Source organism: Psittacula echo (genome assembly GCF_963264785.1).
Source record: "Psittacula echo genome assembly, chromosome: 5".
Classification (NCBI taxonomy): domain Eukaryota; kingdom Metazoa; phylum Chordata; class Aves; order Psittaciformes; family Psittacidae; genus Psittacula; species Psittacula echo.
Genome location: NC_137739.1, coordinates 17,114,563 through 17,139,023, shown reverse-complemented (window position 1 = coordinate 17,139,023; position 24,461 = coordinate 17,114,563). Strand labels below are relative to the sequence as shown.

General features: G+C 36.4%; 1 protein-coding gene across 5 annotated transcripts in view; it reads left to right on the top strand.

Annotated features, from left to right (window-relative positions):
• SNX29 (sorting nexin 29) overlaps positions 1-24,461 on the top strand; it is a 128,322-nt gene that overhangs the window by 4,288 nt on the left and 99,573 nt on the right. For 3 of the 5 annotated variants that reach the window (XM_080617427.1, XM_080617426.1, XM_080617430.1), the window contains exons 2-14: positions 469-533; positions 1,394-1,446; positions 4,027-4,151; positions 5,051-5,231; positions 6,304-6,374; positions 7,233-7,481; positions 8,732-8,791; positions 9,379-9,748; positions 10,408-10,526; positions 13,190-13,268; positions 13,769-13,851; positions 21,761-21,824; positions 23,077-23,205. In XM_080617427.1, coding sequence (XP_080473553.1) covers positions 469-533; positions 1,394-1,446; positions 4,027-4,151; positions 5,051-5,231; positions 6,304-6,374; positions 7,233-7,481; positions 8,732-8,791; positions 9,379-9,748; positions 10,408-10,526; positions 13,190-13,268; positions 13,769-13,851; positions 21,761-21,824; positions 23,077-23,205 — 1,648 coding nt within the window. The remainder of the gene's footprint in view (positions 1-468; positions 534-1,393; positions 1,447-4,026; positions 4,152-5,050; positions 5,232-6,303; positions 6,375-7,232; positions 7,482-8,731; positions 8,792-9,378; positions 9,749-10,407; positions 10,527-13,189; positions 13,269-13,768; positions 13,852-21,760; positions 21,825-23,076; positions 23,206-24,461) is intronic. The other 2 variants (XM_080617429.1, XM_080617428.1) reach the window with 1 other exon arrangement.

The window sequence follows — 24,461 nt, the reverse complement described above, 5'->3', positions numbered from 1 at the left end:
CATGCAGTTTTTGTAACTGGCTTTCAGGCTATGCGTATATTAATTGTATGTTCTTTGAGAGGAAAAGAAGAATAGTGACTTTAATTCCAGAGAAGTCACAAGTGGTTTATGAAGGATATTTTGATCTCGGGTTCAGAATAAAGAAATGATAGAGGTGATGTAGGTTAATTAAACAATAAATTTTACACATATTCTTGGGAGTTTATAAAGCATATTCTGACAAGCAAAGCGTTATGCTATCTGTCGTTAAAGTGATTGAGAAGTTAAAGATTGTTTTGCATAGTTTCATGTAACAAACTAGATTTTATAGGTATTAATCAGGAAGAACTATGCTGGTAGTTAAATTTTAAGGGATTTATTATAACAATTGCTCTCTGTTTCACCTGGTTAAAAACTCTTTCTCCAATAAGGTGGTTTGACAGTAAGAAGATACTCATTTTAAATTGATACCATGTTGTTGAATTTCAGGTTCACAGAACAATGACAGTAAAAGACAGTTTCTTCTGGAACGGCTGCTGGATGCAGTTAAACAGGTGAGAAATCCAGTACATATTTTTATATTATACTTACTCCAAGTTGTCAGTTCTAGCAGGAACTGTCTTGTCTTTGCCCTTTTTCCTCCTTTTTACCAAAGAAGCAATCTTGTATTTCTCACAGTACTACTGAGTTGGTTTTGTCTGCTACTAAACAACTATTATGCAGTATTTAAAATTCTTTTTCTTGACAGGTTATATTTGTGATATTTATACTTATTATAAATATATTTATAATACAGAATATGTATAAGAATATATATTTGTAATACTTATACCAGTGAACTAAATTGTAGTGTACTGCATTGTACTGTACATTTTACAGTAGCAGCTTTTTTTCTTTGCACAAGGATTTTAGTGAATGGTTACAATAGAGGTAATGATGGGATTTATTTGTGTGTGTGTATCTTGCATCAGGATGAAGTTCAGCAAATAGAATTTCATAGATGGGATTCAATTTAGGAGAGCTTGGGAGGCAAAAGACTACCTGAAAAGTAAGCCAGTGATATGTTCTATAAAGAATGATTCTCCTCTAACTGTAATGCTGAGCTGAATAGGAGCAATGTTTGGTTTTGTGGTTGTACATTTAAAACTCAAAAGTAGTAATTTTCACTCAAATATACTGAAGGTCCTGCAGGTGTTTTGGGCTGGCTAGCAAGGGCATACAGCAAGAACTCCAAAGAGTAGGCCATTAGTGGAATATAATGCTGTGAAACTCTTTTTCGGTTACAGGCTGTATTTGCCAATGTGTTGTTTTGTAGTGCTTCAGTTTTTTATTATGACTGTTTCTTACATGGAGATATTTTGAAATACTGAGTTTGTTAGTACAATGAGAATTTACTAAAATCTGTTTATTGCAGTGTCAAATACGATTTGGAGGAAGAAAAGAAATTGCTTCAGACTCTGATAGCAGGTAAAATAGTCTAAGAAACTTCCAACATGCTTAGATTATGTATTGTAAGGGCACGAAATTTCTGACACGTTCAAAAACCCCTGTTTCTATTGACATGGGACTCTGAATTTTTCATCTTGTTAAAAATTAGATAGCTTAACACAGGGTATTCTTCTGTATGAAGCTGCAAGTGTTTCAGTGGCTGCAGAGTTCAAATGCCAAAGCATTGAACCCTAAGGTCTGAACATGACATTGGGAGAACTGACCTTCTGTAAAACCTTGTTTAAAATTAATGCATATTTACTACCAATACACCCATGTTTTATGAAGCCTGACACTTAACTGTCAAGTGTGTTTAACACATAGTAAGAAAATTGTCATCCTTATTTTTTCCAATTCCTGACATGTTATAAACCTGGTTTTCTTCCTTTTATGTATGAGAAGTTTCTCCTTTTTATTAAAGTAAAAAAGTCAAGTCAAAGTAAGTCAAAAAATGTCATTTAATTCCTATTAGTTACATTTGTTGTTGGATATGGCATATTGGTTTCTACGGCTTTTAAGATGGCTGACAGACAGAAATAGCAGTGTGTTCTGTATCCTGAACATCTCAGAACCTGTCCTATCGAAAAACCTTTGGTAAAGATAAATCCAGGATTCAGTGCAGTTGTTTGTTGTGCTTTTTCTTATGTCCTTGAAGTTTGACTCTTCCTTTTGGCAAAAAGTTAATTCTCTGTTGACCATTTATAAATTACATATAAAATTATCTTCAATCCTCTCCTAATTCAGTCTTTAAGAACATGTTTAAGGGTGTGTTTTCATGACTTCTGGATAGTCACTGTAATAATTCGTTGCTACTGAAGGGGTAGGGAGGGTTCAGGTATCTCGTCAAGGTTGCCAACTACACTACTACTTCCTTGTACCACCTTTTTGAGCAATGCCTGGTGATCATCCAGTCCTCTCTGAATTAATTTAATGAAAGAAGAAATAATGCAAAAGGGTAACATTCTGCCATTTTAGGGACTTGGATCAGTAAAACATCTGGTGAATGCTAGAGTTGCTGCAAGGAGGGGAAGCAGCTAGAAGCAATGGGAAGTACAGAAGAGGAGGAAGAAGCTACAAGAGCTGAGAGGAGCAAACCCATCTCCTTTCAGGAGTAACTTGTAATGCAGCTCCTGTGTGTTATCCGTGTGTGGAACTCCAGGCTAAAGGAGTTAGCAGTTCACACAGGTTTTTAATAACATGAGCTCTTTCACAGAACCTAATTTCTGTTCTGTTTTTTCTGAATTGAAAAGTTAAGTATCTGCAGGAATTTCCATTTTTGAACAGCAGCAGTCTTCTTGGCAAAATTTAATCACAAGGGCTCCACAATCATCTTGAGTATTGTTTGACTGATATTCTGCTTTATTAGTCAAGTTTTCCTAACAAAGTAAAGTTTCCTAACATAGATGGACTGGAAAGCATTACACGTTAAAAGCTCTGCTGTCCAGGTTATGGTAAATATACTTCTCTTTCTGTCAGTGCTTCTCCTGAGATCTTCTGCTTTTGTGACCCTGAATAGAACTCTGTACTTGTGGAATGCTGGAGCAGAGTCCCTGTGCCACTTTATCAACTGTTTTTATGAGTTTGCTTGAAGTTAAAGTATCTGTCCTTCCTTTTAGAAATCAGCTTTGGAAGTGAGCTGACAACTTGCTTAAAGCTTAAGTTTTAAGTATTGTTTATTTAATAACCAAAAGTAGTACTTATTTTTTGTATTTTAGACAAACAGATTTCCTTCCTGTCTGTTATACCTTAAGCCTTACTCTTCCCTGTAGGTTGCAGTAATATTTCTTTCTTTGGCAGGCTGAATTATGCTGGTTTTACAGTGTTTCTAGTTGTGTGAAAACTGGGTTATGTTAAAAAAAAAAAAACCAGGAGATTTGTAAATAGTATCATGGAGAACAGCATCAAAACATGAAGATTCAATACGTCTCCAAAAAAATCTTTCTTATTTTCCTGTGCCTGGGATTTCTGAAGGACATTAAAATGTATGCTTGTTTTCTTAGGCTTAAATTATAGAGTACTAATGCAAATTAATAAAATTGTCTATTAATTGTATAGGAAGTTACAGCATATTTTCAGAAAAACATTCATTGCATGTGTAACACAAAGGGTATTTATGAAAATGTAATTGCATGAAATCTGAAGATCAAATGATGTGACTAACAATCACTATAGCAGGTGAGGATGATTTCTCAAATTGATTGCCAGTTCTTGTGAAAGTCATTTGTGCCCCAGCTTTGGATAGTCATAGAATGGTTTGGGTTGTAAAAGACCTTAAGATCATCCAGTTCCAACCTCCCTTGCCATGGGCAGAGATGCCTCACATTAGACCATGTTGCCCAAGGCTCTGTTCAGTGTGGCTTTGAATGAATGTCATAACAAGACTTTGGGTGTAAGTAGCTTATACTGTTTGCAGATAATGAGATTAGAGCATACAAGGAGTCTTTCACTACGTGTAAGATAATGGTTCACCTTTACATTCAGAGATTTGGAACAAATGTGCTTTGTAGAAACATAGTTGATTGTTCTTTTCACAAGATTTCTTTACAAATTCTGTTTCAGAGTCACTTGTTTGTGTGCTCAGTTTGAAGCTGTGTTTCAGCATGGTCTGAGGAGGAGTCGAGGACTAGCGTTAACAGCAGCAGCCATCAAACAGGCAGCAGGTTTCTCCAGTAAAACTGAAACAGGTAATTAGTTAATCCTAATGATTCTATTTTAAGCAGTTGATAAGTGCAAGTGATGCAATTTCTAATGGAAGTTTTAAGTCTGCAGTCTGCTGGTAGCATGCCTAACACTTGGACTCTCAATAAGCAGTGAAAGTGGTTATTGCTTTCTTAATTGTGTTGTAAGTTTCATACCAAGCTTCTCTAGAAATGTTGGCGTTTGGAAATCTGTACTTCTTACAGTTTCATCATGAATACCATCTTTGGCAAATATCTTGAATTCTGATAGGGATAAAACATTTACAGTTGCTGAGATAGATTTTTGTTACCTCCAGTTGAGAAAATTGAGGCAACTGCAAAGCCCTCTCTTTATCAATATTTGGTAACAGGGCAAGGAAAGTATGTTGGTGGAAAGGGGTGTTGTTGCCTTTTAAATGTAACACTTTTTTTTTTTTTTTTGAAGTAACATGAATTTTTCATTTGCATGTCTGTAAATTCTGGAGCTACCTCTTCTTTTGGTCCTCAATTCCAGTATTTCACAATCAGCAGCAAGATAGAATTCTAAACAAATCTTTCACTTTGCATAATACATTCCCAGCTGAACATTAGAACCTGCTCTATGGATGACATACTAGTTGGAATGTGCTTTAAATATGAATTCAATTTAAAGATGTAAGAGTTTAATGTTAATGTGTGTGTTTTTTCAATGCGGTGAAAAGTTCTAAGTGCTTACATAGCCCAAGTTCTGTAGAAATAAATAACCTATTTAGCTGTTGAGTTGTATGAAGATACTGAATGATTCAGCTTTGTTCAAAGTTATATACCATTACCTGCTGTTTTTGGAAAATTGCATGTAAATGCATTCAGATATGAGTTTTTTTGATGTGTTTTTAATTATTATTATTTTTACTTTTTTATTCCAGAGCCAGTGTTCTGGTACTATGTGAAAGAAGTTCTGAATAAACATGAACTGCAGCGCTTTTACTCTCTGAAGACAATTACCACAGACATTGGTAGAGGCCGGGCCTGGTTGCGCTGTGCATTAAATGAGCATTCCCTGGAAAGATATGTTCATATGCTGCTGGCAGATAAGAATCGACTTGGGTACTGTATTTGATATCTTTGTAAGGCAGGAAATGTATGGACAAATGAAGTACTGAGATTAAAACAACCAGCCAAAAAATAAAGCTGTACTAATACAGTGTATTAATTGCTGTGCTAGCAAAACCACTCAATCTTATACTTACATTTTGTTCATTTTTTAAATTTTAGCAGCCATTAAATAGTGGCTTGTGCCTATATCAACATGTGACCTGAAACTAGCTTCATTCCAGCACATGAGAATATATGCTTCTATCCTCATCTTAATTTCCATCCTCTTTCATAACTCCCTTCCCCATTCTTTCAACAATATTTCTCACTGAGACCTTGACACCAGGCTTTGAGGTGCCCCTTTCACGCTATTAACATTGCACACAGTTGCAGCCTTGATCTTAGCGGTTCATCAGTGGCGATTGCCTGGGGCCTTTTGGAGATGCTCATCCTGTAACTGAAAAGCAGTCCAGCAATAGGTAGCTACTCTTGCAGATCACTTGGAACTGGTTTTGTACTGGTTTGTGAACCTACTTCTACAGGGTTACTGAGAGTAACTTACTATGCATTGTAAAATCTTCAGGTATTTTGGATATGTGAAATGCACTTTAGTTCACAATTAACTGAGTCCCACCTTTTCACTGGTACACCCTCAGCTTCTCTTCTTTTTGAAAAGCTGGGGTATCTTCCTTTTTTGGTGAGTTTGATCAAGTCCAGTGGATTCAGCAGAAATCCATTCTTTTCATTTGGCTTAGTAATTACAGTCAACTCTAGTTATTTAAAACCTATATATGCAGTATAGCAATAGGTGTTGAGAAATATTGTGACTGCTAATGTAGAATGAACCTCTTGCCCTGTGTGGCTGTTTTGTCCATGTAGAAAAGCGGAGATGAAAGTGAAGGTAAAGTACTATGTAGCATGTCTTTGATAATTGTTCAGTTTGCTCTATTTCAGAACTCCAGGACATATAATTTAATCTATTGGGGTACTCATACTTATTTTTCAGAGTTTTCATGTCTTTTAGAAGTGGAAAGTATGTTAAGACAGGACTGCATATTCTCTTATTTTCTGTTTCAAATTGTAGTGTCTTCTATGAAGACTGGTCTTTTATGATGGATGAAGAGCGTTCTAGTATGATTCCTACCATGGCAGCTGGTAAGACTTTCTCTAAAATGCTACCATTCTAGAAAAAGAAGAACAGTAATTTCAAAATGAAATTTCATTTTGGAATGTTATATCTGTTTCTGGTTGTGGGAAACTTCTCTCATGTGCTCTTCGCTTATGTGGAGAATCTGTGTCAGATGCACATTCAGGGTGAATGCTAGTTTATGCTATGAATTGATGAACTGTTACAATACTGGATCTGTCCTTCCTACAGTTCAAAAGCCTTTCACAGAAGTTTTCTAACTTCATCAGTCAAGGCTAGCTTCTTTTAGAAACCTAGTGCAATTTTGAGAAAACAAAATGGGTTATTCCTGACTAGAAAATAGCAATGATAGACTTACTATAGTAAGACCCAAATTATAGGTAAACACGTGAAAGGAGAATAAGAGTAGGAATAGTAACAGAATTGACCACAGAAGTGATGTATTATTGCCATGTACACCCGTTTTCTCAGATACATGGTCACAGGTTTCATTCTGCAAGATAGGGTTCATGTAAGTTTTTGTTAATAGAGTTTAGGAACCAACAAATACTTAAGTTGCAGTGAAATGAGTTTAAATAGAAGATTATAAATAAACGTGTTCACAGTACTTGCTGTTTATTTAATGTGCAGCTGAACAGCCATCAAGATAAATTCAGAACTGATGGTATCAGCTTGAATATGATCTAAAAAAGAATGAATGGTACATGACAGAATAAGAATTTGTGCATGGTGAACTGTGGGAAATTTGGGGGAAGAAATGTTTTACATGTCATAGCTTTGTTAATTCTTAGGTTCTATCTTCATAACTTCTGTATGAAGTATATAGTGAACTTTTGGTCTTATTTTTCCCTTTCTTTTCTCTGCAGGTCTGAACTCCATTCTTTTTGCAATCAACATTGACAATAAGGATTTAAATGGGCAGAGCAAATGCACACCCACTGTGTCTGATTTGTTAAAGGAATCAACGCAGAATGTAACCTCATTGTTGAAAGAATCCACCCAGGGTGTTAGCAGCCTTCTTAGAGAGATCACGGCATCATCTGCTGTCTCGATTCTAATAAAACCTGATCAGGACACTGACCCACTTCCTGTTCTCTCAAAGAGTGTAAATGCTGGTAAGCATTTTGCAATGTTTGTCTCATTCAGCAACTTATAAAATTCTCAAGTGTGTTTAAATAACTTTTCCAGTTAAATTTAATGCACAATTATGGAACAAAAACCTGAAGTGCGTTACACATGCGCAGTAGTTGAGTGTTTTATCTCTCTTGTGTCACTGTGAGAGGGAAGCTGAACTATATCATTGGTAAAGTGCTTTGCTTGCGACCTGAATTTCAATTTCTTATTAATGAGATAATGCCTTGCAGTTTCCCGTGTCATGATTTTTCATTATTAATATGTTTTCTTTTGGCACTTTTATCATTCAGAAATGCACTGCTATATATCTGTTGGTATATATCAGATAAAAATAGTAGCTTATAATCTTCTTCAAGCAGCACCCATGTTTACAGTCTGAATTTCTCTATGAAGCAGGTAATTACCACAAATGAAAATTTACACACTTTCTACTTTTAAATGTGTTAGTGTTGCAACCAGTTTGTAGGATGTTAGTTACTAACAAAGACCCAAAGTCTTAATCTTTTATAATTAAGCAAAATGTGGCATTCATTATACATTTTCATTTCCGACAATAGCAGAGGAATATTTTACCATCTTTATTTCCAGAAGCTGAGCTGAAGGAATATTTTGGTTTATTAAGGTACAGAGTGTTTTTCAATTGAGAAAGAAGGTTTAAGTTTAGGCTTTAAGTTGTTTTGCAAAAAAAGAAAGAACTCCACATGTGAATGCTATCTGCTAGGAATAGAACTTGAGATAAAATTTATTTCTTATTGGTATTTAAAAGAGGCTTTGTCTGAAAACAAACTTGTGGTAAAGCTTTTGTTGTTTCCCACTTTAAATGAGCTTAAAATAGTAGCTAATACTTGACTTGGGATAACTTGGTAAGTATAAAAAAGGCTTGCAAGATGAAACAACAGAATAATTGGCAATATTCTGCACATGGCTCTACAACATAATGTACCTTATGTGTACAGTACATGTGATGTACAACTTCCACTAAAAGATCACTTTAAAAACATTTGGTTTGTTCAAATGCCATTATATTTTGAATGCTAGAGCAAGTTAGATGTTCTCACTAAAGTCTATGTTCTTTGCTGGAGTTCTCTTTGCATCCAGAATGGGTTTTAACATCCTCTAACTCTTAGAAATATGTTAATATGTTTTGTGGATATATAAGAGCTGGACTTGAATTAAAACAGTTGAGTCCTGGTGTGAGTTGCTTGGTGAGTAAATTTCTCGTATTTCTTAGAGGGCTTCAACTTTGCAAGACCATTCAGCCTTGTGTGCACATCAGAATCACTGTGGAGAGGTAATCATTCAAAAGTGAGTGCTGTCAAGGCATAGGTGTGATGTATTTGAGAGGATTCCAGTGTATTTCCAGAGCAAGAGCCAATTACCCATTGAGGGATTAAGTTCAGTTTCTTTTTCTGAAGACTTGACAGCTCAGTTTCCAAAATACAGGCAAAAAATATCTTTATTTGGTTGCAGGCTGGTTGGATTTTGTGTTGTGAGTTTGTTCTAATTTCTTCTTCACAGAAGTTTTGTATTTTCTGTATTGTGTACTCAGACTCTTCAATATACACTAGCCATATTCCTTGGGACAAAGGGACAACAAGCCAACTACAATTTTAAATGTAATTTTATAAGGTTGTTGAAATTTTTCCCAGTTCCAATTGAATGCTGTTAGGAATGCACTTCTAAAATGTCTTCTGCAATCTGAATTATGTAAGGCATATAAAATAAAGATGGTAGTTAGAGACTTGAAAGCTGATGTGTATGGAAAGATAATGAAAGGCCTCATAGATCTAAGAGGCTTTTTCTTCTTTTAGAAGAAGAAAACAAGTGTATTGCATTGTTTCTCTTTCTAAACTATGTAAACCTTTATATTGCTACTAGATTTGAAATGTAAAAAAGACAGAAAAAAGAAGAAGAGAGTGACTAATATTATCTCATTTGATGAAGAGGAAGATGACCACTATTTGGGGGATGCAACAAAGACTCAGATTGCAGGGGAAAGTTCAGAGGAGAGTGTAGACAGACCTTCAGTTTTTGCATCACCCTCATCTGAAAGCATTCTTGGGAAGAGTTTGAATGGGAGTGAAAGTAACCATTCGTGGAAGAGCAATTCAGTGTTCCTGAATGGAGAATATGAATACCAGAAACTAGATGTGAAGAGCATTGATGATGAAGATGCAGATGAAGATGAGCTGTATGGAAAATCGTTAGGAAATAAATGCCCAGAAGGGGAAACACAAGCTTCTGAAAAGTAAGTAATGTTGCAGGAGCCATTTTTCAAGCGTTCCCTGCTCCATTCCTCCTTCCTCCATGAGTACTGGCAGATCTGTGTGACTGAATTATAGGTTTTCTCACACACCTTCACCACTTCCTTTATCTTCTTTCCCCTTGTTTAAACCATTTGGGCCTGTGGTGATGGTACTTTGCTTCTAAGTTCCACTGAAAACCAAACTGTCTTGATTTCAGACTTTTTCTCCTTGAAATTCTTAGTTGTTGAAATTGTTTCATCATTTACCATTCTGGCCTATTTGAAATGTCCTTATTCTTAGTATGGTTATCAGTCCTGTTTTGGCTTCACAGTAAACCCACGTATTTTGAACAAAGTAAGCCTGTTATCATCAGAGCAGATAATTAAGCAAGACAAAACAAAAATGAGGGAAAAAGAAATAATTTTAACTACTAGGATGACCTCTTTATTTCTGACACAGAAATCCCTCTGGAGAAAAAGAACTTTCTATCTCATCTTTGAAATAATCTGATCTTGAATGAGTTTGTCTGAAACAAGAAATTGGCAGATAGTTTGAAATAAAGATTTCTTTGGCAGTGATATCTCTGAAAGAAATCCAAGCATTGTGAACATGAATGCTGACTGTATAAACAGGTTGTTCTGTTGGTTTGTTTTAAATCTAGGCCTCGTGAACTAGGCACATGCAACTCTCAGATATGCAGTTGGAGTCCTTTGCAGGTCCTGAACGATGACTCAGATGTTCTATTTCCTGTCAGTGCTGTTGGCTCTTACTCCCAAACAGGTATATATTTTAATTTACCAAATTCCAGCAAACTTTATAAGAGAACATTTAATATGGGATAATGGTAAGAAATAATGGAATTGTAAGGGCATAGGATATATTGCACAGCTGAGATGGGAGGTTCAATTAAAGTTTATTCTAGATCTGAATCAGAGTTCTCCATTGAAATAGTTATTTAGTTGAAGATTTGTCAGTGTCAAAAAAACCCAGAATTTTGTTGGGATTAAGGTGTGGTCTTGTGTGGTATTTTACTAATGTTTAGTATGGTTGAATAAAAAGTGTCCTTACTTGTTTTCTAGATATCACTAAGCTGGAATAAGCTGCAAATGTGTTTGAGACTTTGAATTCAAATTAATCTTGACAGATTGGAGAAAATATCTAATATTGGATGCAGTTCAATAGAAGCTGTTACCTGTTTATATGCAGGATGAGGAATGATTGGCTAGGAAATGCATCTTTGGAAAAGGATGTGGGAATCATGGAATAGTTTGGGTTGGAAGGGACCTTAAAGCCCACCCAGTTCCAACCCCCTGCCATGGGCAGGGACACCTTCCAGTAGAGCAGGTTTCTCCAAGCCCCATCCAACCTGGCCTTGAACGCTGCCAGGGATGGGGCAGCCACAGCTTCACTGGGCATCCTGTGCCAGTGCCTCAGCACCTTCACAGAGAAGAACTTTTGCCTAAGATCTCATCTCTGTCTCCTCTCTGTTAGTTTAAAACCATTCCCCCTTGTCCTGTCACTGCAGGCTGTGGTTAAATGTCTCTCTCCATCTTTCTTGTAAGCCCCCTTAAAGTACTGAAAGGCCACGGTAAGGTCTTCCCAGGCTCATCTCTTCTTCAGGCTGAACAAGGCCAGCTGTCTCAGCCTGTCTCCAGAGCAGAGCTGTTCCAGCCCTTACAGCATGTTCATGGATGCTAAGACCTCAACCATGCTTTGTTTTTTGCTTAGCGCAGAGTAGGATTGGCTTCTGGAGCCATGCCAATTGCTGCCTCATATGTATATTTCATCCACCAGCATCCTCTAGTTGTTTTCTGCAGGAGACCCACTAATTACAGTGGGTCACAAACTGGCAGTGAATTAGCAGTGATGTGCTTCCCACACTTTGTAGACATGCGTAAATGAAAGTGTCATTTGTAAATCAATGCTCAGTTGGCTCTGATGATGCAGTTTGAGGTATTGCACTTCAAGAATGATGTGGACCATTTGGTGAAAATCTTGAAGCAAGCAATGAAGATAGTCAAAGGTATGGAAAAGAAGAGCTGGTGCTTTTACAGCATCTGTACCAAAAACAAACAAAAAAAACTTCCACCATTCCACACACCCACCTTCCCCAGTTAACATTTTGCTAGCTGTTCATAAGAACATTGCTTTTATCAAACTTTGGATATGTATTCTTATTTCAGGAACCACTTAAAAATGTCTTACTGGTATTAAAATAATGTTTTAATTATAAGATATTTCACATTTTTTGCATGTGTTATATATGCTCAGAGTTTAAATGGACTGTTAATAGAAAAAGTGTAATTCAGTCCTGTAAGATTGGTGATGAAAATAATGTGAATTGTCACATAATGCTGTGCTGCTCTCTGCTGTACATGTACCTCTTCAAAAATGCCAGTGGATCAAAAAAATAGAAAATACGTTTTCTTTTTTACTTCTTTTTTGTACTTCCACTTTTGTACTTCCATTTTCGTTTTCCAGTTTGTGAAGGATTGGATGTAGAAAACATGTAGTTTGTGGCATTGTGTTAAATATTATACAGAAATGGTTAGAAAAGGTCCATAGATTTATAAGGGTTTGCTGATTGCAACAGTTTGGAATCTGGAATACAAGTAAATGTTCCGGTTTCTGGGGGTGGATGTGTTGTGGAGTGGGAACTCACATTAACTTTTTCCCTTTAATTCCTGATTTTTATATTCTGGGCTGTTTTAGCTCATGCTTTTAGGATAGTTTTGTGGTAACTTTGTAACCCTTATATAGTAAGATGCAGGAAACATCAGTGAAACTTGTTTTTTGTTTCTTTCCACCTGAGCTACCTTAATAACAGGCCCAGTGATGTGTACGCTTTGATCCTGACAGTTGTGAATCTGTAGACAGATGCACATTATCCGTGTTTTTTAAAAAATGTCTCATCTGTCTGATTCCTGATGTTTGGTACCTGGGCTTAAAGAGCCAGGGAAAAGCATGGTGCTCTGTAGGGAATGCATAAGGGACTGGTGTCTGTGCAGATTTTCACGTATGAGGGACTAACCACAAATCCTTTTCCTGCAAGTCACAAACAGATTCATAATGAGTATCAGATGCCATGTAGTGGTTAAGCTCCTGAGACTTGCAAAAATCACTTCAGTAAGGAGTCGCTTCGTAGTTTTGCAGCATTGTTTTCAGTTTAAAATGTACATCCAAGTTAAAACTTAGGAATTGTGCAATACTACTTCTTTTTCTAAACTGAAACTGTGTTCCTAAGGGACTTTACAATCCTGCGGGCATATGGGGTGAATGTGCAGAAGCCAACCTTGGAGAAAGAATTGAAAGTGTTTAAAAGCTTTAGTAAAGATGAGTATTGCTAGTTAAAAATTTAACTACCTTCCTTCTGGTGTTGTTTTTGATTTAGTTTTTAAGTGCTGTTACCTGAAGAAAGCTAATGTTCATGTATTCTACTCTAGATAACTTGGAGAATGGAGAGAGACATGAACATGTTCATACAGCAGAACTGGCTCCAAGAAGGTCTGATCTTCCTTACAGGTATGTTTCATATATGTTTTCCTTAAATGACAAAATTTTCACCCTGTAGCTGCCAACTTCTTACTGTTCCCTAATGCGTTGCTACTCAGTGCTGGGAAGCAAATGGTTCCTCAGGGTACTTTCTGCAAATGTTTGGAAAGACTAATGCAAAAGGCTATATCCCTTTATGCATAGTTTCGTATGTTGAACTTTTCCTAATCATCTTGAAGTCACATACTCATGTCAAATAATAGGTAGACTCACCATCCTGGCTTTGAAAATAGGTTTTTTTGGTGATTGTTGTTATTTTTTTTTACTGTATTCGTCATGGACTTTTGATGTGGATTTTTTTTGTGTGTTGTCGTAGATCACTCACAACAAACACGTTAAAGGATAATTAAATATAAGTTGATTAAATATGGGTGAATATGATGATAATTATAGTTTCTGGAATTCTTTTCTAAGCTTTGAATTCAGGATTTTGTTTTCATTTATTGATGAAATTGTACTTTTATGACTAGAGTGGAAGTCAGTCCTCCAGCTCAAGTGAATACTTTAAGCAATATGTTGCCTTCAGCCACTGTGCCAGAATCCATGACAATTAGTAAGTACTTCCTTGATGTATCTAGATTGCTGGAATTAACTTTGCCGTTCTCAATACGTATTTTTGTTTCAGTAAGATCTGTTCAGAGAGGCATACAGCACTTCATTCCTGATACGCTGGCCATATTAGAAATGATTGCTCTAAAATGATTCTTGAATTGGCAGATCCCAGGTTATTGTTCATTGCAACTGGTGTGACATTAGGTTCTCCTTCCTCAGAAAAATTGGTGTCATCCTTATACTAGATGTGGCTTGAGTACTTAAGTGAACAATAATGATTTAATTCCATTGACATCTTTAGATCTCTGCAAGCTCTGAAAACACTAATGGTTGATTCTGATCTGATCTTACTCATTTTGCCTGCTTTCATTAATGCTTAGTCAGAAAAAAGCCTGAAACCAACAAACCCAGAACTCCTTCTGTGTACATTCAGTATATGGTTTTGATATGGGAATCTGCTGCAAACATAAATATGGGCTTTCATAATGAAAGTTCAGTTAAGATTAAGGTTGGAGTACAGTTATATTTTCAGTGGTGTTGAGAGTTGAGCTGGACAGAATGAAATAGCCTTTGCTGTAGAAGGGTATTAGTAGAAGCACAGGCAGTTTGTTTACCCCATTTTTAGGCTTTTTTGTCTTCACAAAAACTTGTAGAACAAAGATTTAGTTCTTAAACTGACTATCATGTAAGCCAGTATGGTTTTATTTTCCTCACTGTACAGGAAGTTTGTAACTGAACTGGTGGATATGGCTTTGTTCTTAAAGCTCTGGGGGGTGTGTGTTCCTTTTTCTTAAATATGTACAGTTTCAAATTATGACATTTGGGAATGTAGAAGTGGTGCAGCCAGGATTGTTTTCTGAAATTGATTTATGAAATCATCAGAATGAATGAACCCTTAAAATACTGTAATCTCATGTTCTAATGTCATGTTCCAATGATATCTGTGTCAGTGTGTGTTAAAGGGGGTAGACCATGCACTTTCGCTGGGTACTGTTTCAGGCTCTGGCCTGGTTCTGCTGACAGAGCATTACCAAGTACTTTATGAAGGGGAATAGCTAATTTGAGACTTCTTAAGTGACATAGTTGAATGTTGTAGATGTGTAGATTGTTGATAGTTACTGTGATACTTTGGTGACTTGGATATTCTCTGCTCATATTATTACTGCAATATCCTTTTGTTCTTACATTGCGATTTTTTTTCTGAGTAATAAAATTTTACTAAGAAAGTTTCTGATTTTACTGCACTCTATATTGCTGTTGTTGTTTGTCGGTGTAGTAAGTACCAGCAGGGGCCGCAATTGGTCTCCTTTAGTTGCTCCAATCTTGCGATTTTCAGTTCTTGATACTTAGCAATTTCTAAATGAAAAGAGCCACAGGATCAACAGAAGAATGCATGCTACCATCACTTTTCCATTTCAGAGAAGGCTTATTGGGAGGAAGGGGGGAAGTATGTGAAAACAATTCCAAAACAGTGAAATGCTTAGTAAATAATGTAGTTGTCATCAGAACCAAAATTCAGCTGACTGTTCATATAAGTTAATGCCTTTAAAGCAGCTGATCCCAGATACATTCAATAATAATGTCTTTCTCAAGTTTATTGTTACTGGTTGCAGACCTCTCAGCAGCAGGAATTCAGTGCTGTGACAAAGCCAGACACTGAAGCTCTTTTTTTTCTATTGCAATTAGCAGAAGAATTATTAAATGGTGAGGCTTAGAGCCTCGTTGCATAGCAACTAATTCTAACACATCAGAGAAGAAAAATGGGATGCAATAGTGCAGGGAGAAAAGCTGTGAGTCTCCAGTGACTGGATTTTTGTGCTTCTTGCTTCTGCAGACAATGCCTGAAATGAAATTTTGGGTGTTTAATCTATTCTTTTCCTCCTTCCTTTCTAAGTTACTAGCACAGTACTAACCCTTGCTTGGTTCTTTTGACATGCAGGCCAGAAAATTATGTTCTGAGAAGCTGTAATTTAGAATTTCTGCCATTTTGAATGATCTTCCTGACTTTACGTCAACATATTTGTCATGTAGAGGTCAACTTGGCAGGAGATAGAGCTCAAAAAATACTAATACCACTCGAGAGAAATCCTCATCTACAGAGTTAGGGTTCCACTGAGTATCTAAGACATCCTTTGACACCTCACCCTGCTTTACAGATCGTTCTGTATTATAACCAATTTTATTAACAAGTTTGTCAGAAGTTTTGTATCTATGTGCCTATTCCATGATGTCATTTTCCAGTTTTTAAAACATTGCATTTACCTTGTCATGCTTGAATCACAAACAACTTTGTCTTCTCCAGTTATGGTCATTGGAAGATTGTATTTTCAGCATTTTTTTTACACCATCAGAATCATCTGTCCTACCAACACAAGTCTCTTGGTTTTGTTTTTGCAGTGGAAAAAAGGGAAGTTCAAAAAATCTAATTTTAGAAGGATGCTACTTGTGTCCTTCTGTACAAGGTTCTTTGACTATAGTGCTGGTTTTAGTAAATAAGTGGGAACTTAGTTTTTCCACTATAATTTCTCTCAGTTTTTAAAGTTGGATTTAACCACAAAGGTTAGCAAAGGGTGTAGTGTTGTACATCATTCTCTATTTTTTCATACATTCTGGAAAAAGCCCCCAGTTTTTTCACTGAATAACTTTACTGGATAATAAAACCTACGTATCGTATTTTGATCTTGGTATGTAGGTAAATAAGGTGTATGTTTTTTGTACTTTCTCCTCTAAATAGCTTCTGATGTGTTTTGTAACTTGGTTGCCACCACTTACTGACAGCTACTAAATTCCTGTGACTTCTCTGAAAGAGAACTGTGGAAAGAGGGTGTATAAATTTCATCACTGAGAAAAAAGCTGCAGTTCATCTTATGGACTTCTATTTTTCATTAGGACCCTACTAAACAGTACAATGCCTGACCTGCGTTGTCTAATTTGTTTCCTACTACGATTTGCCTTAATAGTAGTAACATGACAGGATAATATTTGCAGAATCTTGGGGCACTAAATAAACCCTTAATATCCAGTGTTCACACACGCAGCTTGGGGAGCATGTCTTTAAAGGTCAGACTTCTGATTTAAGATGTAGATCATCTGTTGGAAGTTTATTTGTTTCTGAAAATATCTGTGTAAATTTGCACTGTGGAAAATAAACCCAAAAAGTCATTCCTGTAGCCTGTTCCCAGCCCACCCTGCTATTCCATCTGCAGGATTGCAGGGGAGTGCTGCATGACCTTGTGTACAAGAGAGATGATTTCACTTACAGCTCAGTCTTCATAACAGGTAATTGCAAATTAGACTTTTCCAATCTTAACAGCAGAAGAGTTGTTAAACTTAGGACTTTTCTGGAGGTTGCTGGTAAGTTGGCAGGTGTTTCTTAAAGCGTGGCACTTCTCTATGTATTTTATGCTATGAATGTGACCTTACGAAAGCTTTATAGGAGTTAGACTTTTGCATGTAGCATGCAAGGAAATTAAAAAAGGTTTTAGAGGAAATATTTGCTTTATTAGCAGTTAGGCACTACAGATTAATTTCAACAATAAAAGATAGTTTTGGGGGTTTTAAAAAGTGAAGTTTAATATGAAAGATTTAATTTGCATATTCGTTTATTCTTTATCAGTTAAAAAAAAAAAACCAAAACAAACCATAAAAAAGACCTGATTTGGAATTACTGGTTTGCACATGGAAGTTGTTGCAAAAGTAACTCTTAAGATGACACAGTTTGCAAGACTTTACTAGTAATCTTCTTGTATCTGTCTTTATGAAACTCTTCTTATCATATGAATTTTGAAATATGCTGGTATTGAATGCTGATTGTTAATAGCAGTAGTATAGCTCTTTCCATTAGTGTTACTTTACAGAATGTAAATGACATCAAGCACAAAGCAGTTCAGAGATAGGACATACACTCTTTTTAGAGTTTTCTGAAGTGGGTTGACCTGGCCATCCTCTCACTGTTACTTAGAAAGGAGGAGGAGAAAGATTGAGGTTTCAAAGTTCAGAAGTCAAAAAAAATACCCAATGTATGGTTGCTGCCACAACACTGATTTTTAAGGTTTTATATATTTATTCCTTTTTCTAATGCACACAATGAATGAAACATAAGTCTGCTGAAAAAATAGGTTATGATCATACACTCGTCTGATAGGCAAGTACAACATAGACAAAAGCTGAGGAACTGAATGTTCTGGTAGATCTGAAGTGAACCTGCCATGGTGCATGACACTGGATTTAGTTTGTTTGCATTCAGCTGACTCTTCTGACATGCTACTAGAAGTTTTCCAGAAGCATAAATGAGAGTAAGAAATTATGATTTTTTTTTCTTTTTTAAGTTTTGAATGTTATGCCTGAATTAAATAGGATGCTGCCCTTTCAGTTATATTGTTACTTGCATCAGAAGATGATGAAATATGTTTTTGATTTTTTTTCTTGGTATCTCTTCATTTTATTACACGAGTGAATGTTTGACTCCTTTATATTTAGTGTGGATGGTGAGGTTAAAGAGGTGTTGAAAAACTGTATGGTTCTTGTGTTTGTTTTGAGCAATTGGTAGAAAATATGACTCCTTAATACTCACCACTTCAAGAAAAAATAGCATAAGTACAGCAATAAAGCAAAAGCACTGCTAGGGTAAGCACAGGCTGCACAAGCCTCCTTAGCCCTTGCTATGTTTGTGTTGATGCTTTCTTCCACGTCTCCACTGCTATATGTAGTTGAACTAAATTAGTAAGAAGCACTGAGTATGAAGTCCGTTTGCTTTTGTGGTCCTAAATTAAGCATTAATTTTTGTGATAATACAACGTGCAGTTTCTTTGCTGTGTCACTACAGTACTGTCTATTCCATAACTCTGAGAAAAAATTAGGCAAATGGAAATAAAAAGCGTTTTAACGTCTTTTATTTCTTCTCCTTTTAAGCCAATCATGGTGTTTTAACAGAATCTTGCTTTCATGCTCTGCTTTCTTGTGTGTGTGTTGGAGAGGGGAGTGAGAGAAGATAGGATTTCAGTTCTACTCATGCAGAAGATGCTGGATGGAATGAGGGAAAGAAGTTATTAGGCAAGTTAAGGTTACACTTTGAATATTGGTAAAATTGGAAAAATGGAGACAATTTAGAATGGCTTCTCTGTTGAAGTGTTAATAAATCAGGGCACATTTAAACAGACTGAGTATGCGTATGGGCAGTTATTGTAGAGCAGTCACCCCAGCATAGGTGCAGAGCCAGAAATACAATAACTTGTCTGAGTAGCAATGGCTTTAATTTCTTCAGAGTCAGAGAAATAATAGCAACTAATTCAGACTGCACAATATCATATTTTAATGAGACTCTTCAAATGTTTAAAATATCATTGGCTGGATGCTTTCTTGAGGAAGATTCTGAATTCAGCTTAATCATTTAAGATCTTTATTTTGTTAGAGCGTTACTGTGCTTAGGGCTCACTATGGATGTGTTTTGCTTGTGTTATACACTTGTAGAAGGCTTGAACACTTAGTATTCTATTTTGCTCATCCTTAGAACAAGTTTTTATTTCACAGATAGGCTGATGGATTGTGGTCCACTTTCACAACACTCCATATTATTTTTTTGGGACTGTTACAGCCCACCTATGTTCCACTGTCAAAAAATCCCACCAGCAAACCACAATATAACACAACCAAAAAAACCCCCTCAAACCCCCCAACCTTTCCAGTCTGCCCTCAGTGTCTCCTCAAGACCAAAAGAATACTAATAGTGTGTTGAGTGTCATGGTCATCAAGTTTAATATAGCTAAATATAATACTTTAAATCTCAGAATTTCGGTGGGAGTGTTGGTTGATTGTTTTGATTTTTTCTTGGTTTTTGTTTGTTTGTTTAATATAAATACTAGTTAATAGAAATACTATAGTCCATTTTTGGAAAATAGTAATGAAATTACTAAAATGAACATGGTGTATTTGGTTATATATAATCTTTCCATTCTAAGTTTTCCTGTCATTGCTGTGTAAATTGCAGTGGTTACCTGATCACTTCGATGCAATATGAACTTTACTCTTGCCAGAAAGGGTATTCCACCTTTCATTCATCATCCTTGGTGACTAAAAAGGTGGCGTGACTGCTTTCTGCTCTGTGCCTTGTGCCAGCAGTAGTACTGAACTCAACATTAAGATGATGTGGCAGCTGCTTTTCTGAAAAACAAACCAACAAACCCCAACCAAAACCAAACCAATTTGGACCTGTCTCAGTTCCTGCTGGGACACTGCGTGTGTGTGTAAACACTAGGGCCAGAATAAGGGAGGTGGTACCACTGATGGGTAAAGCAAGCTGGAATGGCCTTTATACTCCAAGCACAGCCTTAGGAAGCCTGATTAAAGTGCCCACATAATAATTTCTATAGGATCTGGATATTTTTATTTTTTCAGATAACATCTAGAGAACTTGTATAAAGATGCTAAGTTACTCTAGTAAAGTAATCATTCTTTCTGTGCTGAATTAATGGAGTGCAAAATCCCTCTAATGACCTACTGAAATGTTTCTTGCTAATGTCAATTAGTTCTCAAGTGCTAGTGTGGAATGGGTAGGAAAATAATCATCATCTTTCTTCATGGCCAGAAAAGCAGAAATGTTTTGGAAAAAAATCTAGCATGAAAGATTGATTGATGACAAATGGTGAATTGGATTGATCCAATTGATCCAAGTGATAGGAGGCTCCCACTGAGTCCTGCCAGGGGGATTTGCCAGCAATCCCAAGCTGGAATTGTGGTGTCTGTACTGACTGATACATTTAATTGACATAGTAGAAATGTTCATATTTCATCCACTACTAGAGTTCAACAAACTTAATCTGGTCCACAGGACAAAAATGTTAAGTTGTTTTTGTTTTTTTTTTTTTGTTTTTTTTTTTTCCTTTCTTTTTTTTTAACTGGGAAAAATCTCTGTAACTATAGACAATATCAAGGAAGCAGAGACACCTTCCAGTATACCAGGTTGCTCCAAGCCCCATCTAGCCTGGCCTTGAACACTGCCAGGGATGAGGCATTCAAATCTTTGAAGGCCTGTTGTATTTCATGTATTCATGCAAGATGTGGAAGTTAGAATCTGTTTTAGAAACTATTAATATTTTTCTCTAAATTTATAGTAAATAGTAATAGTGCAGCTGTACGATTACATGGTGAAAGCTTTGTAATAGCAGAAGGATTTGAAGTGAGGCGGTGTTTAGCTGATGTTTTTCTGCATGGTATTCAGCTACCCTGGTATTACTGTTAAACCTAACTCTAGGGAAGTCCTTAAAAGTTATAAAAGTCAGTCTTGGTTGAAAAAAAAAAATATTCTTCATGTAATGACAATGTATTTTTTAAGGTATTTATAGCAAATGAAAAGGTTTGTGTAGAAAATGGTAAGATCTTAAGGTCCTTCCAACCTGAACTGTTCTATGATTCTATGATTCAGAAATCCCATAGTCTTTAAGACTGAGTTTGAGAAGAAATGCTATGAAGAAGCAGTGATGTTTTCTCTGTTCTGGTCTCACTGTAACAGTTATATTTCCTGTGTCTGAATTTCTAGCATAGAAAACAAACAATTTGAAGTTAAGCAAGTAAGAATGTATCTTATTAGCATGCAAATAGTGCAATAGTGAAAAGGTGTATAGTCCCCATATGTCTGGGATTAAAACAAAACAGCTGTAGCCACAGGCAAATTTGTCAACATCTGTGTTAAAGCCAGAAGCAGCCTAGTTAGATTTGATCAATACTTCTGTTGCTGTGTTGTATAATACCATTTTTGAAGATTGCTTAAATTAGTGATCAGATTAAGAGTATTTTTATGTACTTTTCTAATAGCAAATGATGTTGGCATCATCTTAAGTGTTTTGCTGAATTAGTGCCACTATGTACATGACTATACACGCGGGCATTCATCTTTTTTTGTCTCTTCTCTTTAGATGAGCTTCGTCAAGCTATCGTGGCCATGATGAATAGAAAAGATGAACTGGAAGAACAGAATAGGTAGTTTCCTTTATCTAGTCAAGAGGGATTTAATTAAAAAATGAAAATCTGTTCTCTAGTACAAGATGTCCTTTATGTAAAGCTATGTGTAATCTTTATGTAATCTTTTTGATGTATATATTCTTTTTCTGTCAGAGGTAAGCTTAATGCTTCAATATGCAGCTGTTGATACTGAAGGGTAATGTCTGCGGGTCACTTTTTTCCTTTAAATGCAAATCACATATAACTCTTTGTCTTGGGAGCTTTGCTAGTTTTGCTTTTGTAGTTTTTTAAAACTGAAACTGATAGCCAAAAGATTCTTAAGATCTCTTAAAACAGATTTCCAAGTGAGTAAAAGCTTCTCCTACACATAATTCAGAAAATTGCCATTTCCTTCTGGTACAGAAGGGCTGTAGGATGGCTAACAATGTTATGCTGAAAGTGGCTGTTACTTGTGTCTTGCTGTTCACTTGGGGCAAAATGATGATGTGAAAAAGATAAGTGGCTTATTTAAAATGCTGTCAAGCCTACTTTGTATTTATATAGCCTATTGGAACACATGGCTAGATGAATGAAAATACACTGTTATGCTGTAGTAGGACTATTTTGGTAATTTACATTTTTCTGTAGATAATTTAGAGTTTTTTGTTTTAATATTGAGACTACCGGCTGATCTCCTTTTGCTGCCTCTTACCCCTTACTCCCATAATTGCAAGTTACTGCTCCATTTAGTTTCTTTTTTCTTATTTTTTTTTTTTGGCAGAAGGACCAGGTCAGCATCATGCTGACTTTTTCTATCTCGTTGAAAGTTTTACAGAGAGGTCTATGGTATTGTTCTCGCTGGAGACAAGACCCCTACCTGTCTCCTGCTCTTGCTAGTAAATATGTTGCTTATAGATTACTCCCGAGATGTACGGACTTGCAATGAAGCATTGAAACACTGAAACCAGCTTTTAAGATGTTTCCTGTAATAAATTATTTCTTCCTTTTGGTACAGTAGATGCCATAATAGATTGTCCTTTGGGCATATGAATGAGGCTGTAACACAAGTTCACAGAGTAAGTGCTGACAACTGTTTGATTGGGTCCTTCTTCCTTGTAGATTTTCATATCTTTGCATAATTAAATCATGTGAATTTATTACACTGAATAATGAAATTTTAGGATGATGTCAGTGGTATCATTTAGGCAACCCACTTTTTAATTCATAGAGTATATTCTAATTACCAGGTAGTGTTAGCAGTGTTCTAACAAAGGCTGCTACCTTCCTCCAGATCTCTGAGAAATCTGCTTGATGGAGAGATGGAGCATTCTGCAGCGCTAAGGCAGGAAATGGACAACTGGAGAAGGAAAGCAGCAGAGCAGGAAGAGCGACATGCCACGAAAGTCCAAGCGTTGGCACGGTAAGGAATATTGAAACTGTCATAAAAAGTAACAGCAATGGAACAGGGGAGTAAAAAATTCTGCATACAGGAGAAAATAATATTCAAGTAGTTTTCAGAAGAACATTAAGTGAACATTGGGGCCGCAAAAATGATTTTAGGGCCACAGGGATGGTCGGGGTCTCAAGTGCATCTCTCTTACAAGCAGAGATTGCGGGAGCTGGGCCTGGTTATTCTAAAGAAGAGCAGACTGAGAGGGGATCTCATCAATGCAGATCAGTACCTCAAAGGCAGGTGCTTGGAGGATGGTGCCAGACCCTTTTCAGTGGTGCCCAGTGACAAGAAGAGGTGCAATAGCCATAAACTAAAACACAACAAGTTTCACCTCGACATGAGGAAGAACTTCTTTCCATTGAGGGTGGCAGAGCACTGGAACAGGCTGCCCAGGGAAGTTTGTGGTGTTTTCCCTCTCTAGAGACATTCCAAACCCATCCGGACATGTTCCCGTGTAACCTGGTCCTGGCAGCCCTGCCTTGTCGGGGGTTAGACTGGATGATCTCCAGAGGTCCCTTCCAATCCTAATGATTTTGTGATTTAGAACGAAAAATCCCATGGACTTCAGTTGAGTTTAGGCTGAAAAAAACCTTTGGAAGATTTTCTGACATTCAGCGAGTTTGTGGGTTTTATTTTGTCTGGTGTTAATAGTAAGAGAGTGTTTAAAATATTAGTAAAACTACCACTACAGCTTCAGAGGAAGGAATATTAGTGAACGACCCTTGGACAGCATCACGTTTAATTTGAAGAAGTAATTAGACTAATACTAAGAAACATAAGCCAGGAAAATATTGACAGTTAATGAGTCTAGATACAAAGCAATACATGTGTGTGTAAGGTAAATGAAAGGTGACTTTTGTCTCTTCGTATATCTTTTTTTTCCAGTTCTATCTCCATACCCCACCCCACCCCTCAGGAATATGCAACTAATTTTGTTTTAATTTTTAAACAAATTTTAAATGTTTTTAATTGATTTTCATTTTACTTGTTATCTGTGAGATTCTTGGTATAGCTGTCTGCCCAGTCTGGAACAAATCAGGATATCAAGATCCTGTGTGGTTTTTACCTTCTGTTGGATATATGATATTGTTAATGTTGTTAATGTACCTAGCACTGTCTCCAAACAGTATTTTCCAAACCTTAAATTTGATATTTAAATATAAGGGGGCAGGGAGGGGAACAGAAACACCATGTGAATGTTGTGAATAGACTGATGTTGCTGT